Source organism: Wyeomyia smithii, chromosome 2 (genome assembly GCF_029784165.1).
Source record: "Wyeomyia smithii strain HCP4-BCI-WySm-NY-G18 chromosome 2, ASM2978416v1, whole genome shotgun sequence".
Classification (NCBI taxonomy): Eukaryota; Metazoa; Arthropoda; class Insecta; order Diptera; family Culicidae; genus Wyeomyia; species Wyeomyia smithii.
In genome coordinates, this window is record NC_073695.1 from 198985975 (window position 1) to 199002344 (window position 16370).

General features: G+C 37.9%; 2 protein-coding genes across 2 annotated transcripts; one reads left to right on the forward strand and one right to left on the reverse strand.

Moving 5' to 3' along the window:
* The first annotated feature begins 3914 nt into the window (after positions 1–3914).
* On the forward strand, positions 3915–4895 carry LOC129721531 (UPF0598 protein CG30010). The gene is made up of 3 exons (XM_055674208.1): positions 3915–4241; positions 4297–4504; positions 4565–4895. The coding sequence occupies exons 1-3, from the start codon at positions 4116–4118 to the stop codon at positions 4861–4863; spliced, it is 633 nt and encodes a 210-aa protein (XP_055530183.1). The 5' UTR covers positions 3915–4115; the 3' UTR covers positions 4864–4895.
* On the reverse strand, positions 4894–7336 carry LOC129721530 (uncharacterized). Its single transcript, XM_055674207.1, has 2 exons — positions 7107–7336; positions 4894–7048 (listed from the first exon to the last, which is right to left on the reverse strand). Exons 1-2 carry the CDS (start codon positions 7130–7132, stop codon positions 4912–4914), a joined length of 2163 nt encoding a protein of 720 aa, XP_055530182.1. The 5' UTR covers positions 7133–7336; the 3' UTR covers positions 4894–4911.
* Between the last annotated feature and the right edge of the window lie 9034 nt (positions 7337–16370).

Genomic DNA, 16370 nt, shown 5'->3' on the forward strand with positions numbered 1-16370 from the left:
AGTAGAGAAGATAATTTAAACGGCAATTCGATTGTGTTCCAGATCGCAAAACGATACCTACGTGTTAACCCAACACGCCCCACTGTGCGTCGACAGCGGCAATGTAGTCTTCACTTGGCTTGGCTGCACACAAATGAATATCGAGTTCGACTGCACTGATAGACGACGAATGACCCGCGCTTTATTCATACATTGCTCGGTGCAGTACTGTTGCCTGTGCCAGCATGTTTTTCTTTCAAGACATCAGTTTTAATAACATTCTAACAGCAGAACGTAAAACTGTTTGATAGTGGAGGTGATTACGAACTTTCCGAAAAAGCTTCACCTGCAAGACATCAAAATAGTCTAGGCTCATGGAAGCGAACATTAGTTGACCTATTGGGACGGGGAGATTCTGTCAATTTTTTTGTCACTACCATACAGGATATCACAGCACAGGGCCGGCGTCACCTTATTTTCCCGAGTGGGTAGTAAGAAATAGGAAAGGTTCATGGGTGACAAAGGCGTAGCCGGGGGGGTAGTGCGACCTACTGATACCTGAACATAATTTTAAGAAAAATCGACAGTGCATCAACAATGGGGTGCCAACGGAATGTTGCAGAGAAATTAGATTTTCGAATTTCGTTCAGTAGTAATGTTTGCATTTAAAATATGGACTTTTTTCGGATGGCGATAGAAAAAACCAAGACCGATAATTGATTTCAATGAATTTCCCATGGAAGGTAATTATATAGGCTCACTTGCAAAGGGCCTTCCGGGAGTTTACGGGAACATTCGCCATGGTGGACGAAAACATGCGTGTAGGCATGTTTTTGAATTCTTTCTTTGTTTTATTTATCAATTCCTCCTCAATTTTCTCGTCAAAATTGTTGAAATTAGTCTTACGCTTCTGGTTTGCTTAGAAACATGGGACGCAGCTGAGGAACGTTGGGTTGGTTGGCCGACCTGGGTACCGCATCGATTTTCAGCCACTTCAACCTCCAACGTTTGCATTGATTAGTAGGCCGACTCCATATCCGGCCAGAGCACCGCGTATTCGCCCCTATGGTATTTTTTAATATACGACGCAACTTCCGACTGGCACTTCGTACTATAAACTTCCCCGATCACGACCAGTACGGAGCTTCTGGCTGCCAGTCGTTGCCATCCAGGGTGAGATTGGTCTCGGCGTCCATCACTACCATCACGTCGCGTTTTGCCGGAGAAATCGACTCGACCATCTTAATCAGCCGCTGACACTGTGTCATTGCCTGCAGCTCTGAGGCCGTCCATTGCCGCTTTCTGATGTCCATGTTCGCCAGGTACTTTTCCACTATTTGGCCGGTAGCACCGACCTCCCGATCGAGCCTACGCAGCGATGTAGTCACTTTTTCCTCGGTCTTCCACTTCAGCATTCTTTGGAGGTTCTGGTCGCTCAGGGTCGTCGGCCGTACGGAACCGGTCTTTCTTTCGATGCTCTGATTGTACTCCAACAGTGCCAAGATGTTGTAGATACCGGAACAAGCATAACCGGTGTCCCTTTTCCGTATGATGTCCGTTTTCGACGTTGCGGTATCTTTGATCGCGCACACTTCTCAATGGAGCAGCCTCACTGTTTTCACCATTACGGTTAGAGTTCGAGTCATTTTTTTTCGTTGACTCATGAGATACTATGATTGATGCTGCATGCGTAGTTTTGTCAGTGCGTGTAAAGGTAAACTCATGAAAATCCGGCATTTTTGGAGCATTTTTTTAATGCAAACGTTAGGGCTCAACAATTTTGTCTTCGGACTTCTGATGAGGATTTACTTACAGTCGCGAAAGTCTCACTTTTTTGACCATCCTCAAAATGCACAAGAGTTCTTGAAGTTTCCGGAATCGATTTTTTTTATAGCAAACCTTTTATAAATGCATGAATTATCGAGATCTGATGTTATTTCATTAAAATTTGTTTGAAAATAAAAAAAAATCAGGGACATGAAAACTTTTACGTTGGGAGACTCGAGCTACATCAGAACACACAAGAGATAAAAAACTGTAAAACGCTTTGAGGCTCAAATATGGCATGGGAAACTTTCACGAGAAAACATTGTTAATCTTTAGAACTCTATCGTAAATAAAATACTCTATCGTAAAAGAAACAATTGAAAAAAATCCTTTTCCCTGAGAAACTTTACAACTGTACATAAATCTGTAGATTTATAACCTCTCGCTCAACAATATCCATCGAAAAATCTGTCGCTCGCAACATTACTTTTTTTGGTTTTGTCCGATAGTTCCGTGTGGGTAAGTACCCACATGGATATTTTACTACTACCCATACTACCCACATGAAACGCCGGCCCTGTCACAGCAGGCAGTTGGTGTCTACTCATGCAGTCTGTGCCAAGAGTGCTCGCATGTGATTGGTACATTGTTCGTGAAAATTCGACCTTCAAACTTTTATGAAATTTTCACTGTTTAACAATGAATTGATAATGATAATGGAATCACAAAATTGTCCCTCATTTTATCAACCCAACGACATATTGATTATTGTAATCCATCATGTGGTTACATCAGTATTACCGTTTGAAATCTTTCATTCCAACGTTACAGCTTGGTTTTAGTTTCCGCAGAATGTATCTCGATATAGTGCGGTTAGACGTAGTCCTACGTCAAAAATATTAATCGCAAACCATTTTTGTATTCATTGTCGTTTTACAAAATATTTTGGTTTATTTTCACGTGAAATAATAAATTCCATAAGCTTTCAGTAATAATCGTGTCAGCGTACTTCGATTATTAAACTTGCGCTTTTCTGGATTTAAGACTTTGGTTACAATTTCGAACACACTTCATCACAGTCGAATGGTTTTTCACGTCTCACAAAACAGTGAGATGTAGGATGGTAAAATTTTGCAACTGTATGAGACCCCGAAAAATCCACCTCACAGGTTACGCTCTCATACACATTTTTAAAAAGTTTGCGCAAATATATATAAACTCAAAACTCTGAAAAAACATTTATACAACGGCAAATTTAAAGAAACAGACTTGAAAAATTTGTGTTTTACAGACAAATTTGCACATTCGGTATTCCTGTTGTTACCTAAAACTTCGTATGAGTCATGCATGCGTTACAGCAAGAAGATAGTTACACGCTATCAAAAAACGACGCAAGTGCGTGCCCTCTGTTTTGAGTGTAGTATTCGTTCCTCCCTCCCAGGTTTTTATGCCCTAGTTGTTTATAAACAAACCTACTCGCTGGCAATTTTTTTCCAATATGGCCGATTCTGCTTTTGACTTTTTTAGCATGTCGCAATACGCAGTATGGTGGCGCTAAGAACACTTAAGGCCCAAATACACACATGGCGCATTGACACCTTTTCCATACTAAATAGAAGGCGTGATCACTATCCCGCCTTCCATTTTGTATGGAGAATGTGTCATTACGCCGTGTGTGTATTTGGGCCTTTAGAAGTCAACGATTTAATAAAATAGATAGTCTTACAGCTTTTATCGATATTATCGCAATAAGAAGGGTTGCGGTTTTTTATGTAGAAATTTCGACAGTCGTAATTTGTACACAATCGACAATTTTATTCAATCCCAGTTTCTATTTACGATAAAATTGTTTGTTTTAGTGTTGATTTGAAAAAAAAATACACCCACCTCACAAAATCAGTGTTATATCATTGCAAAAACAGCGACTCTTTAACCTGTGATAATGTTCATGCGTCTGGCAGCTTTGACTGTAATCCAGCGCTGCCATCACTAGACTGGTTAGAGTTGCAAGTTGCAGAAAGATGTCGTTAGCATTCCAAACGAGTAAGAGTTTGAATTCTTACACACGATTTCTGGAGTTTTTTGTTATAGCTTGGATGTCTGTTATCTGTGGTAGAACTAAACTTCAAATGAAAGTTTATTTTCTCATCCACATAGGTAATTCGTTTTTTCGTGTAAAATTGATCAACAAACTGTTATCAACAAAAACAAACTAAAATCAGCTGATCGCAACAATCTCGTCAACAGTGCATTATGCTTTGATCGCTTTGATCCACATAATTGTGTAATGCTAGGTTTATTTTGTTATTATAGCTAGTAGTGCAAAAAATTGGTTGACTGAGTCATTTTCGAGATTTGAGTATTTGAATATGCTCATGAAAAACTTGCTGTTATCGATAAGAGCGAGACGATGTTCTACGTTAAGTTATGTACAAGGGCAGTCACCCGCAAAAAATGTACGTGAATATTTTTACTACATCGACCATGAGGGAATGGTAATATTACAAAAATAATATGTTGACATGATATTACAATGGTAGATTCTGTTAGCTCTTTCTAGACGATGCACGCATAAAAAATTTTACATCATGTTTCAAAGAGAAAAAGTTTCTAGAATTTTTTTTCAAACGGCTGCGCCTTAACGATAGTGACCGCTACCGAGAACACTTCCCCTTTGTGTCACCTTGTGGTCGCGAGCGCAATTACGTGCGATGTGACGATGTTCCTATCGTGTTCAGCCACATTTTTCAAGATACAAGTGAGTATTTTGAACGTGTTTGTCTGCAGAATATGTTTCTGACTATCTTTTTATTTAAAGAGAACAACGATTGCTTGTCTTACGCACATGCTGATGAACTTTTGTCTGTACCTTGGGAACCTAACCGAATATGCATGTTTCCAATCAGTGGTCGCGTATACCACCCGGCACCAGAAAGGTATGGATCTATTGGGCTGGTTAGGTCGAAGCTAGCGATCGAACTGAGTAAACATTTTACTTTCTCCGAGGGAGAAGAAAAACCTCCTACATATTTCAGCTGGAATGGGGTCCAGTTCGAATTGGACAGGGACTGGTGGAAAAACACATATATTGGCAGAAGAGCATACAAGTTAGAATAAGATTTTAGGTCAAATAAACAGCTTTGCTGATTCAGACATACACTTGCTTTATTTTTCGAGCATTTGAACGTTGGCTTGGTCAATGTACGTCTGATAGTCGATTGTTTCTCCTTTTGCTGAATTTTTCATAGGAGATTCTACTATGGATGAGCTGCATGACGATGAACTTTTGTTGATAAACCTTAACGGACCAGGATAAGGTGCGAACTGATCAAGCGAGTTTTGAATTTTCGTCACAAATGTCTGTTCTTTGCGTTTCTGTTGCTTTCGTTCGCGCTCCTTGCGTTTCCGTCGTTCTCGATTACCTTTAGATTTTTTAGCCTTGAGCTGACACTTTGCTTGAACTTGAACTGGCTTCGGTTTTGGGCGCAGTTTTTCACGTGCTACAATTCGTTGAACATTGTTCCAATGCGGAAAAGTACAAGGTAACAGCGTGTGCTCCTTATGAAGTTTTGTTATAACTGTCCGATCGATTGGTACCCAGTCATATTGCTCCAAAACGCATGGTTCATATTCGACGGATGAATAGATGTTCGAAAAATTCAAACTAATGCCAGATCCCGCTAAATTAGGATCATTTGAAAGAATCAGTACAGTTTCTGGATTCTTCGTATCATGTTGCATGAGATGATCCCCAGGAGGAAAGCTTAATAAAAGTTTCAATGTTTGCCACAAGTTTGTTATGAGGTTCATCGGTTCGATATCATATGTCCGTTTCAGCTCTTCTTCTATATCCTTCAGCTCAAGATAGTGATGGGAAAGAATTGTATGCGTAACTGCATTTATTCGTAATCGTAACGTTTTCGAATTCGGCCTTAAAAATTGCCTTGTCCACTCTCTGATCAACTCACTTTGAGTCATTTGTTCGGCACCAAATTCTGCTTGATATTCTAGTTTAACTGACACATTTATAAAAAACTTTACTTTACGTAATGATTCGTAACAATCCATTCGAAATCTAACAAGAAACCGATACTGCTCATCTCCATTTTGTAATTTCCATAAACTTAAACTAACATTTTGTTGAGGCGTGTCACTTGTTTTTCTCATTTCTTCCAATCGTTGAAGATAATCATCGAATTCAAAGACTTTATAATCAGACGTTTGGGGTGTTTTTTGATCTCTCGTTTTTCTTCCTGTCCCCAAAGAACCGTCTTTTTTTAGATGGCTCATAAAACTTCTTATCAAATATTTATGTGCTTTTACGTTCCGATTGTGACTCATCATTCTTATCGGCTGCATTTTTTTATCAATATATATCACATTTCGTCCTTCAACGGAAATTATTTTAAACGGGACAAACCATTGGTTCTGTATATTGCTGAATATATCGAGCATGTGTGTTAGTGTTCCGGAATTGATCACGAATCTAACGTCTTCAACTTGTTTTAAAATTAATTCGACCTGTGCAGAATCATCAGTTTTACTGAGAGTAAGTTGTTCTTGTAAAAACCGATCAATTACTCGTACGTTTCTCTTCAGAGTACGACAACTTAGCAAATTTTCTGTGAAAATGTGCTTCACACTTTCAATTTCCGAATTGTGTTCAGATACCGGCTCAAATGTTATTTTTTGCTCATTATTTTTATATTTCAACCACATCACTGCTGTTGATAGATGGAATGTTTTGTCAGCAGTAACGGTTTCCATTGTTCTCTGAACCTTATGCTTCCAGATATGCACCACTAAATTATTCAATTCTGAATCGACAGTGCGTTTTCGAAAAACCAAATCATTATTGAAGAAACTTTTTACAAAACTATCAAATAATGATCTCTCCTTTTCTAGCTTTGTTATCAAACTTCTATATTTTGCTAGAGCTTCTAATTCTTCAACTGTTTCAAAAGGCAGTCTCATGTTCAAACGGTTAAGTACTGTCAAGCAATGCTGATGCTCAGCTCGATTCAAACGTGATCCACTGGGAAACTGTTCATACAAACGTGTGGATAGACAGTTTCCAGAGCTAGTATTGTCGATTACAATTTTACGAACCTCTGTGCCATTTCGAGGATCAATCGGAAAATCTACTTCCGTTTGATTATGGTTATCTACATACAAATCGTCAGGTTGATGCACTATGTCGACTTCATTAATGTGTAAATTAAAAATATCTTCAGTGTAGCGGGAGAAATCTATTGCAAAATAATCCAATAAACGTGGCTCACTGCGCCGATGATTTTTTGACCTGCAATTATAGAATATCGGTAAACCATGAAAGTTCCCCCTGTGAGCAACATTTTCACCAGTCCAATTTTATGTAAGCATCCATTCCACCTCCTGGATATTAGTTGTTGTGTGCGTTTCCAAAAGTATTCACTGCGTCTTGATCCTTTAATACCAAAAACAACTAAATTCTATAACAAAAAACTGAAAACCGACTATTGGTTCTTTTGGTTTTGAAAATTGAAATCTAAATAATTTTTCTTCTTCTTCTTTAGACTTGTGTATGGATGACGTTTCATCGCTCCTCCTGCACGGGTATTATGGCAGAGCTGTTTGCTATAACGCCAGTCTGATCTAAATAATTCCGGACTACTTCGTGATTAGGGCGAAACTAGATAGGAAAACAAGCAAGGATTCGCCCTTATCACGAAGTAGTCCGGAATTGAAGTCGCAGCAGTAGTATACAGTAGAGGTGGGCAATCCGCTCACGAACTGATCTAAAGAGCTGGTTCTTCAAAGTGAGTGAGTGATCTATCGCTCTTTTTTAAAGAGCGGTAACTCACCCCTTGCTTCAAGCAAAAAGCTGAAGCTGATTTTGTTGATCAGACACCGCAAGCGAGAGCCGTATGAAAGTTTTACACCCCAAGCGCAAAGCGGCGTGCGACACTGCAATAGAACTCCCAGAAAATAGCTGCCGCCGGCTGCCTGCTCTCCTATGCATAACCATCCACCAGCCGCGGGAATAAAAAAAAATCTACTTGCCACAGTTCACACACAGCACACGGGCTGGCTAACGCCGGGACGCACACGAAAAGTGGAACGAAAAGAGCGAAAGAACTGGTTCACTGATCTTTTGAATCTATGCAGACAATCCGCTCGCGAGCTGATCAGAAAATCAGTTCTTTAAAAGATCGAAATCTTCTGATCGCGAGCGGATTGCCTGCGAGCTGAACAAAAGAGCCATCGGAAGAACCAGTTCTTCTGAGAGCGGAAGATTTCACTCTTTCAAAGAACTGAATCTTTTGATCAGCCTGCGAGCGGATTGCCAGCTCAGTGAATCAGTTCTTTCGTTCTTTTCGTTCCACATCCATTCGTGTGCGTACTCGGCGTTAGTCAACCCGTGTACCTGTGTATGGACTGTTGTAAGTTGTTTTTTTGCATGCTCTTGCGGCTGGCTGGTGGCTGGGTGATGGGAAATGCAAGTCATGCATATCAGGGCAGTTTCTGGGAGTTGCGCTTGGCAAATCGGGTGTAAAGCTTTCACCTGGCTCTCGCTTGTGGTGTCTGATAATTAGCTACACTGATAAAAACCAAAAATTATGTAGGAACGAAAAGAGCGAGTGAGCTGTTAAAAAGAACTAGTTCATCTTAGTGAGCGGAACCGATCTGATCCGCTCACTAAGATGAACCATTTTTCCCACCTCTAGTATACAGATAAAAACAAACAATAAGGCAATCCACGGGTGACGTTTCAATGCTTGTACGTTTGTTATTGTTGCTGTTTTTCAAGCTGTGAAACCAAAACACGACTAAAACCGAAATCTTCTAATGTCGGCAATAATATCAAAAGTGATTTGTTATTGTTGTATTTAGGATTGGCACCCGCAATAATAGAGCTATCGATCGGCAAACACTTGTTTTTCACGCTTCTGGATCCGGGTTGCATCCGAGTTGCGACCAATCGAACATACGTAAAGCTGTCATAAGTTGAAAACAGACTGAAATCAGCTGATCGCAACTGTCTCGTGGATTGCCTTATATAATATTTACAAAAAATCAGGCCTTAGACGCGCCTATGCTTTTTCACTGGGTTGTATGTGACTTTTTTGTGGCTCCATTTCCATTTCGAACCCACCGTGGTTCCAATATTCTGCTTGTTATTTTTCGGTCATATATAAATGGCCTTTTCATAGGCCTGCAAAAAATACACTACTCTCGCCTCAATGAGTATAAAAGAGAGGTGAGAAGGAAACTTATAGCGAATTTCTTTATTCCACCAGCTCACCTCGTTTTGACCTATAAGCGCACTAACTGCTGTCAAAACCCTTCTTTATTCGCTCGATTTTGACTCAGTTTTGACCTGCCGTGCTGCCCGAAGCGCACTGTAAAATTTGTCAGCTTCAACCCACCACTGCACGTGCTAAGTTCGTAAACAATTATCTGGCATCTCTTTCTTACTTGCGTCTTAAATGGCGATGACGTTTTATTATTCCACGGCAGTTTTGCCCGCACACAGTGGAATAAAGAAATTCGCTATTACTAACACTTGCACGCACCTCTCTGCTCGCCCCCCTTTACCTCACTTAACGCACTTCCACAGAAAAATAAAACTACCCAAATATGCGTATTTTTGTCGCAAATCAGCCCTTTGGTGCGGGAAGGTACTTACCTACTTCTGAGTACCTGCACGGAAGTCGTCGTTCAGGTAAAAATCGCGACTACGAAGTTGAAAGAGATTTTTAAGGCTGTTCGCACCTAGGCGAACTCTCATATGCAATTGTCAAAATGTGTGTGATGACAAAAGCAAAAATATTTCCTTCTTTCTTTTTCTCATGCAAAAACCAAACAAATATCTGCACCTTCGTAGTCGAGAATTGAATACCTCGAATCATCAATATATCAATATCAAAAACTCCAGACAAATTTCTACCCAAAATTAGGTATTCGCAATTTATTAAGCTGTTGCGTTGTTTTCACCTATTTTCATGCGTATTATTTACCTAAAGCAGTGAAAACATTCAGGTTTACGTAAATTTTCGTTGTTTTGACGTGTTCGCTTGGTAATATTTTTTTGTGGATACACGACAAGAGTCGAAAACCCATTAATGGATAATTCTGTACCCATTTTTTTACCTTCATATGCGGCTGTCAAAAAAATGGGTAAATTTGATATGATTCGAGGTGTTCAATTTTACCTAAATAATGACTTCCGTGCGGGTACTCAGAAGCAGCGATGGAAAAAAATCGTTTCTAGCGATTTTTGAATACATATAAATCTCCTCTGTGATGCATTAACATCGCTGTCAGTGTGCGATATACATTTACTCTTCTCACATTTGCAAGCAGATGATCTATGTGTAAGACGAGTTACGAGGATTGCAAAGGAGCACCATGTATATAATATCCCTGCTGGCGTACTCTCTTTCCCTTCCTTCGCACTATTCGCCTCTTCTAGTCTTCTCGTGAGTGCTAACAACAACATCTGTATCTTAAATGTGCACAGCTGAGTATATGGAGCTAGTCGCAATATGTACATATGATGAACAAAGATCATTCATGATCATTCAACCAATGATTGTGATTTTTGTCAAAAAAAGAGTGAAAAAAGTGTTTAGTCTCCTACTCCCATAATGAGATTGTTTTGGTGACAGGTTCAAGTTTCCAGTTGGTTTAGAGATCTTGCTTGTATAAAACGTGTGTCAGGATGGACAACAAGGTAAAAAGGTTAATATATCCGCAGTGGTGGGCACCATTCCGCTAATTCGCTAATTAGCGACGCTAGAATTCAGTTAGCGATTTCGCTAATTTTTGAGCTGGTTAGCGAAACTGTTAGCGTCGCTAAAATTTTGGCCTTCAAAACGCTAATCGCTAATTCGCTAAATTTTGTGGAGAAACGACAATAGAGATATATAGAAAAACTGTGGATTGCTGATGGCGTACCTAAATTGCTTCGCAAGATGAAAGATTTTTTACCCTAGAATGGAGTTCCAGTTATCGTACAAGCCACAGGAGCATTTTGAAGAACAAGCACAAGGTCCCCGATCAGAAAGACAAAACAAAAATGTAACAGAAGCTGTTATTTTGTTATACAAAAAACCTTTCAGGTTGTGTTTCAAATTAGATCCCGTTAGGTGTTAAAATAACAGAAATTATAACAATAAATATTCTACTAATATCAAACCCTTATCAAGTTTTGTTACTAACGTATCAGCTTTCTAACAAAATGAGATAGCATATGGAACAGTATAATAACAACCATTGTTATAAACTACAGGTTTTGATAGAGACGAAAAAAATGTGAGATTTGTCTCAAAACAACTATGTTTCAGAATTTGTTTTTTAAAACTCATTCAGATTATATTTTGATATTAAAAGCATATGGGAAAATACAAAATCGTATCAAATTATGTTATTTGTATCTCGTGTTGATAGAATTTTGTAATTTTTTTGTTATGCTCTTCTGATCGGGTCTAGATTGAATTTTTGGCACACCAAGAACTTTGGTAAATTGCAATGCGCTTGAAATTATGAGAACTTTGGTTCTACTTTTACGATTCAGATAATAATTGAATTTTCATGAAAACATTCCTAAGAGTATCTATTTTCAATGCAAGCTAAATAACTTTTGTTATTCTTGTTTTTACAAAATCAAATATGAATACCGTTTCGTGAACCTCTTACTGTAAATAGATTTAAAAAGTAATTGTTTTCGTTTGTTTAACCAAAACAGATCAAAGTGATCCAAATCTTACAAAACATGAGCAATAAATAAAGTGATAAGACTATTTAAATATTAAAAAGTTAGCGTTTAGCGATTAGCGAAAGTTCCGCTAATGTGGGTTTAGCGATTATCGAGCTAAATTTTCCGGTTAGCGACTTAGCGATTAGCGTCGCTAAATTTTCGGTTAGCGGTGCCCACCACTGTATATCCGAAAAAGTTCGGCAAGTTTTCGCAGTTGAGGATGGCGGTTTCAGATGCATCGCGGCGGAGGATTGCACTTACCGGCCAAAAACTATACTTATTTCAAACTGCCATCGGCATCTCCGGGAGCAGCACCCCGTTGAATTTAATATTTTAAATTTCGGAAAACGGCTTCCAGATGACGAAGTAGAAAACCTTTTGCGCCGCAAAAGAATTAAACACGCTGGGCAACCGGATGAGTCCACGATAGTGAGAGTGCACCGGCGAAAAATTATTGGTGGGCTGGTTAAACTGTGCACACTCCACGATTTTCCCCTTTGCAAGTATGAAGTGGGAGGGACTTTGGGATGTCGTAGATCCCATCCTTGAAGCCCTGAACTTAAAAGTTAATCGGCACAGCATTGTTAAAACCATTCAACAAACAAGTGAGACGATTGTTGAATTGATCACGGCCGAGGTGGAAGGCCAACTCCTCAGTATGAAATTCGTACTTCAAAGATGAACAGAAGTGTGATGGAAGTAAGCATTCAGTTTGAAGGATTTGAATCTCGTCAGCCGGTCTCTAGGTGAGCAGTTATCTTGTATGCTTAATAATTTCGTACCACAAATGTGATGCCGTAAAAAAGACCCAATTTCAAAATTATTTTTAGTTGTTATTTTTGATTTGGCTAAAACTTTCCATAGATGTGCCCATAGCTTAGTATGCATTATGTAATATTAGTATTTTTTTAATTGCTACTAAGTTTTGTGAAGGGTTCATGAATGACGATCATTACTAATATTTTGAGAGCCAGAACGGTTTGTTAGACAGGTGTGCTGTCTTCGGCAAAGTTACAGAAAATATGTTTGGAAACAAACATTTTAAAAATAATTTTTCTAAGAGACAACCGAATTGTTTTTTTAAATCTAACACGATGAGCAGTTTTATAAAATATATACCAGTTAATTTTTTTTTTCAAAATATAATTTTAGCTTGGCTGAAACTATGCATAGACGTTTCTATGGGTGAGAGATACCATTTTTGGCTATTGGCTAATTTTTGGAACACGAGTTATTTTTGAGAAGCTATTTAAAAATGCTTTTTCGGAAGAATACAGGTCGGACTTGATTATATATAGTCTACGATTTTATTTCACTAAATATAATCGTATTTTATATATAGGGTCAGAATTCGTGAAACAAATCACTAAAAATCGCGATGTCTAATTTTTTAAAATAAGTATTAAAAACTTCAAGTATTTCACTCGGGAAGTTGATTTTCCAATTTTTATTGAATTTGAGTAAGTTTTTAAGTTGCTATTGTCATTTGAAATTTAGGTCAAAATTGTTTTTAATCCGGGTCCGGATAAGCTTTCATCGGTTCCGTAAATCATGAGATTTTCCAACGTCGACATTTTTCAAACGGTTCTCGTGGACATACACTTCCTAACAACGAAGGATTGACAGTTTTCCACGGCAACGAATAACAACACGTCAACACGCACTATCCAGCTTTTTACGCGCCATAATGGCGGACGCTCTAATGTAAAGTTCGTAATAAATTACCCACCCTTTTGACAACTCTGCTTACGTCAGTTTGAAGTCTTCATACAATTTATCAAAAGAAAAATATATCTGGCAACATTTGTGTTGCCAATTATTCAGAAATCGCAAATCTGACGTAAGCAGAGAGGTTCGTATATTACGAACTCGCATTATAGCGACCGCCATTATGGTGCGTAAAAAGCTGAATAGTTTCAACATGGCAATGTGACTGACTTGCGGTTACTTTTTTCTTCGGTATAGAATGCAACGGCAAGTCAGTCACACTCAAGGTTTTTATCATAAAATCAATGATATCAGTGGTTTTTACAACGTAATTAGTGCAGGCTAGTATGCAAACTATATTTTGACATGAATATTGTCAAAATATTTCATCTTAAATAGGTGATAACTGACCGTGAATAAAATATTTTTCGAAGCTGTTTTCTCGATTTAACATTTTTACAGATGGGACTGACTTGCGGTTACCGGCAGCGTACCTCGATATAAGGCAACTTTATTTTTATTTTCGTTACGTTATATCGAGTTACGTTATATCGAAGCACGAAAAAAATTATTTTTTTATTGATGCAAAATTCTTTATGGTTACTCGAAAGTGCACAAAAATTTATTTCCCTTCACTTAAAAGTATATATAAACCTGTCTTATGTCCCTTTAAGACAATTTTCGTAGACCAACATAACCAGTCCCAAAACATTGAAAAAATAAATGTCAACTTTACGGCACTTAATGGTTTCAAAACTTACTTAGAACATTTATTCGGAACATTATACACCCCAAAAATAATTGTTGTACTTTAATTTTGGGAAATTGAGAAAAGTTACGTTATATCGAGGTAAAAGTTACGTTATTTCGAGGTTGCCTTATATCGAGGTATGACTGTATAAAATTTATTTGAATATTTTCAAAATTTTCGATTTATTTTAATTTTATTTAAATTTTTTTCCTTTTCATCAAGCATAACGTATTTTATAGATGTCCTCTTACGACATATTAGCTCTAGATAAGTCATATTTGAATTAAAAAAAATAATTTTTTTTGTTTCTATATATAGTCGATATCTCCATGATCTGATAGTTCTCAATGTTTGGGTGATCTTTCGTATTATAAAACAAATTGGATTTTTAAAAAATGAGCTTTTTTAGATAATTAATTTTTAATTTCACTTTTGAATCTCTTGAAATTATTATCTACATCATTGCCGAAGACCTCACACCGGCCAAACGAACCGTTTTGACTATAAAAATATTTGCAATGGTCGACTAAACTCTGATATGTAACATGATGGTACAACATCGACGTGTTATATTTTTAGTTCTATGTATATACAGTAAAGTCTTTTTCACACGGTTTTATTTTACACGGTACTTTTATACGACAATTTTCCAAATAACGCGATTTTTTTACGTCGTTTTCTCAAATAACGCGTTTTTTTGCACGATTTTTCGTCTTCGCGTGAAATTGTTACAGTTAGTAACAGTAACGGTAACAGACTATAGTACACACTTAATCCAAAATAAGTCGTTCGGTAATTTTTTTACAGTTATCCATCGGTAAAGTGTAATAATACCGGTATTCCTGCAAAAAAGCATCAAATTAACGACTGTTCTGTATGATCTGTAAGTTTTGCCATAATTTTGTTAATTTTTACCGGAATATTTGCTTAATTTCACATTCACCGAAATCTGTATAATTTTTACCGAACAACCTGTAAAAATTCCAAATTGTGAATGTGGTGGCCATTTTTCTCATACGTGCAACCGAGCAAGACGCGAATATTTTCTACTGGTGCTGCTGATTTGTTTTAATTGTTGTTGTGTGTAAGTATAGGATATTTATAATTTGGAAAGTGTTAATGGTGAATTACTCAAACAGGATGTACGAGTCGCTAACATTTTTCGTAAGTAATCTGGTTAATTAAGTTTAATTTAAGACGGTACCGGCAGGCTCATTTATAACCGACTTCTTCTGCCACCGGTATTTTTTACAGGTGCGTTCGGTATTTTTGTTCATTTTTAAAGTTTCTTTCGGTAAATTTTACTGGCTGCTCGGTTTGGAACATTACCAAAAAGCTGCGAAAATTACCGACCACTCGGTTGGTGGTTTCACAAACTGTTCGGTAGTTTTCGGAAACACCGAAGATTTCACCGAACGTTCAGCTGTTGAGATTCCGGTAAAATATTACCGAATTCGGTGTTTTATTTTAAGTGTGTAGGCTGTTTTTACACAGTTTCATTTTTACACGGTTATATTTTACACGGTTCTTTTTTACGACGTTTTTCCAAATAACGCGGTTTTTTTACGACGTTTTTCCAAATAACGCGGGTTTTTACACGATTTTTTTTGCACGGTACGTAGAATCGTGTAAAAAATAACTTTACTATACACCATTCTGTTTGGCGTCGTACACGAATTACGTAACGCTGAAAATCTAGATTTCAGACCACCTCCCCCTCCTATGTAAAAGAAACACTAAACATCTCAATTAATCACCATTAATTCATTTCCTGGAAAGAAAACTTTGTTTGACAACGTTGACCGGTTAAAATGAAAAAAAAAATAATTTTACGAATTTCTATGGGATACTGTAAGCCATTTTCACTTGGCCTCAGAATTATTTCAGTTTCGGTTCATTTTTAGGTGTCGTTGAGTTGACCGAGCGTCACACGGCTGAATACTTGAAAAGAGAATTACTGAAAATCGGCCAAACTTTCCGTACCCAATCATGGCAGTGGTACTCGGCGACGATCGACAAAGCCACAAATGGCATAAAAGCAGTTGATCTCATACAAGAAAAACAAATGGACGACGTTTGTGAACAATTTTTTCGTGATAGCGACGAAGGTACAGACGGTGAAGATGGCACTGAAGACAACCTGGACGAAATTGTTGCGATGTGTACGAAGAATTTAGAAATCAACCAGATCGAGTGTGTGCGGTGTGAAACCCATACACTCTGGTTGTTACAGATGCAACAAAAAAATCTGAAGCTGAATTGAAGGCTGTCACGAAGATAATGCTTTATGCAAGCTGCTACAGGGTTTTGCCTTTCTCCTAGAAAGGTATAGCAATCACTTGCAAAACCGAAGATATAAAAGTGCTCCAAAGGGCCGAATGGCATATATCACTCGACTCAGCTCGACGAGCTGAGCATTTTCTG

Excerpts from the sequence above, each read along its gene's own strand:
- LOC129721531 (XM_055674208.1), top strand. The coding sequence starts at position 4,116 with ATGCTCATGAAAAACTTGCTGTTATCGATAAGAGCGAGACGATGTTCT. Across the intron at positions 4,242-4,296 it reads ACATCGACCATGAGGGAATG|CTCTTTCTAGACGATGCACG; the intron begins GTAATATTACAA and ends AGATTCTGTTAG. Across the intron at positions 4,505-4,564 it reads CCACATTTTTCAAGATACAA|AGAACAACGATTGCTTGTCT; the intron begins GTGAGTATTTTG and ends TTTTATTTAAAG.
- LOC129721530 (XM_055674207.1), bottom strand. The coding sequence starts at position 7,132 with ATGGATGCTTACATAAAATTGGACTG. Across the intron at positions 7,049-7,106 it reads GCTTACATAAAATTGGACTG|GTCAAAAAATCATCGGCGCA; the intron begins GTGAAAATGTTG and ends CTATAATTGCAG.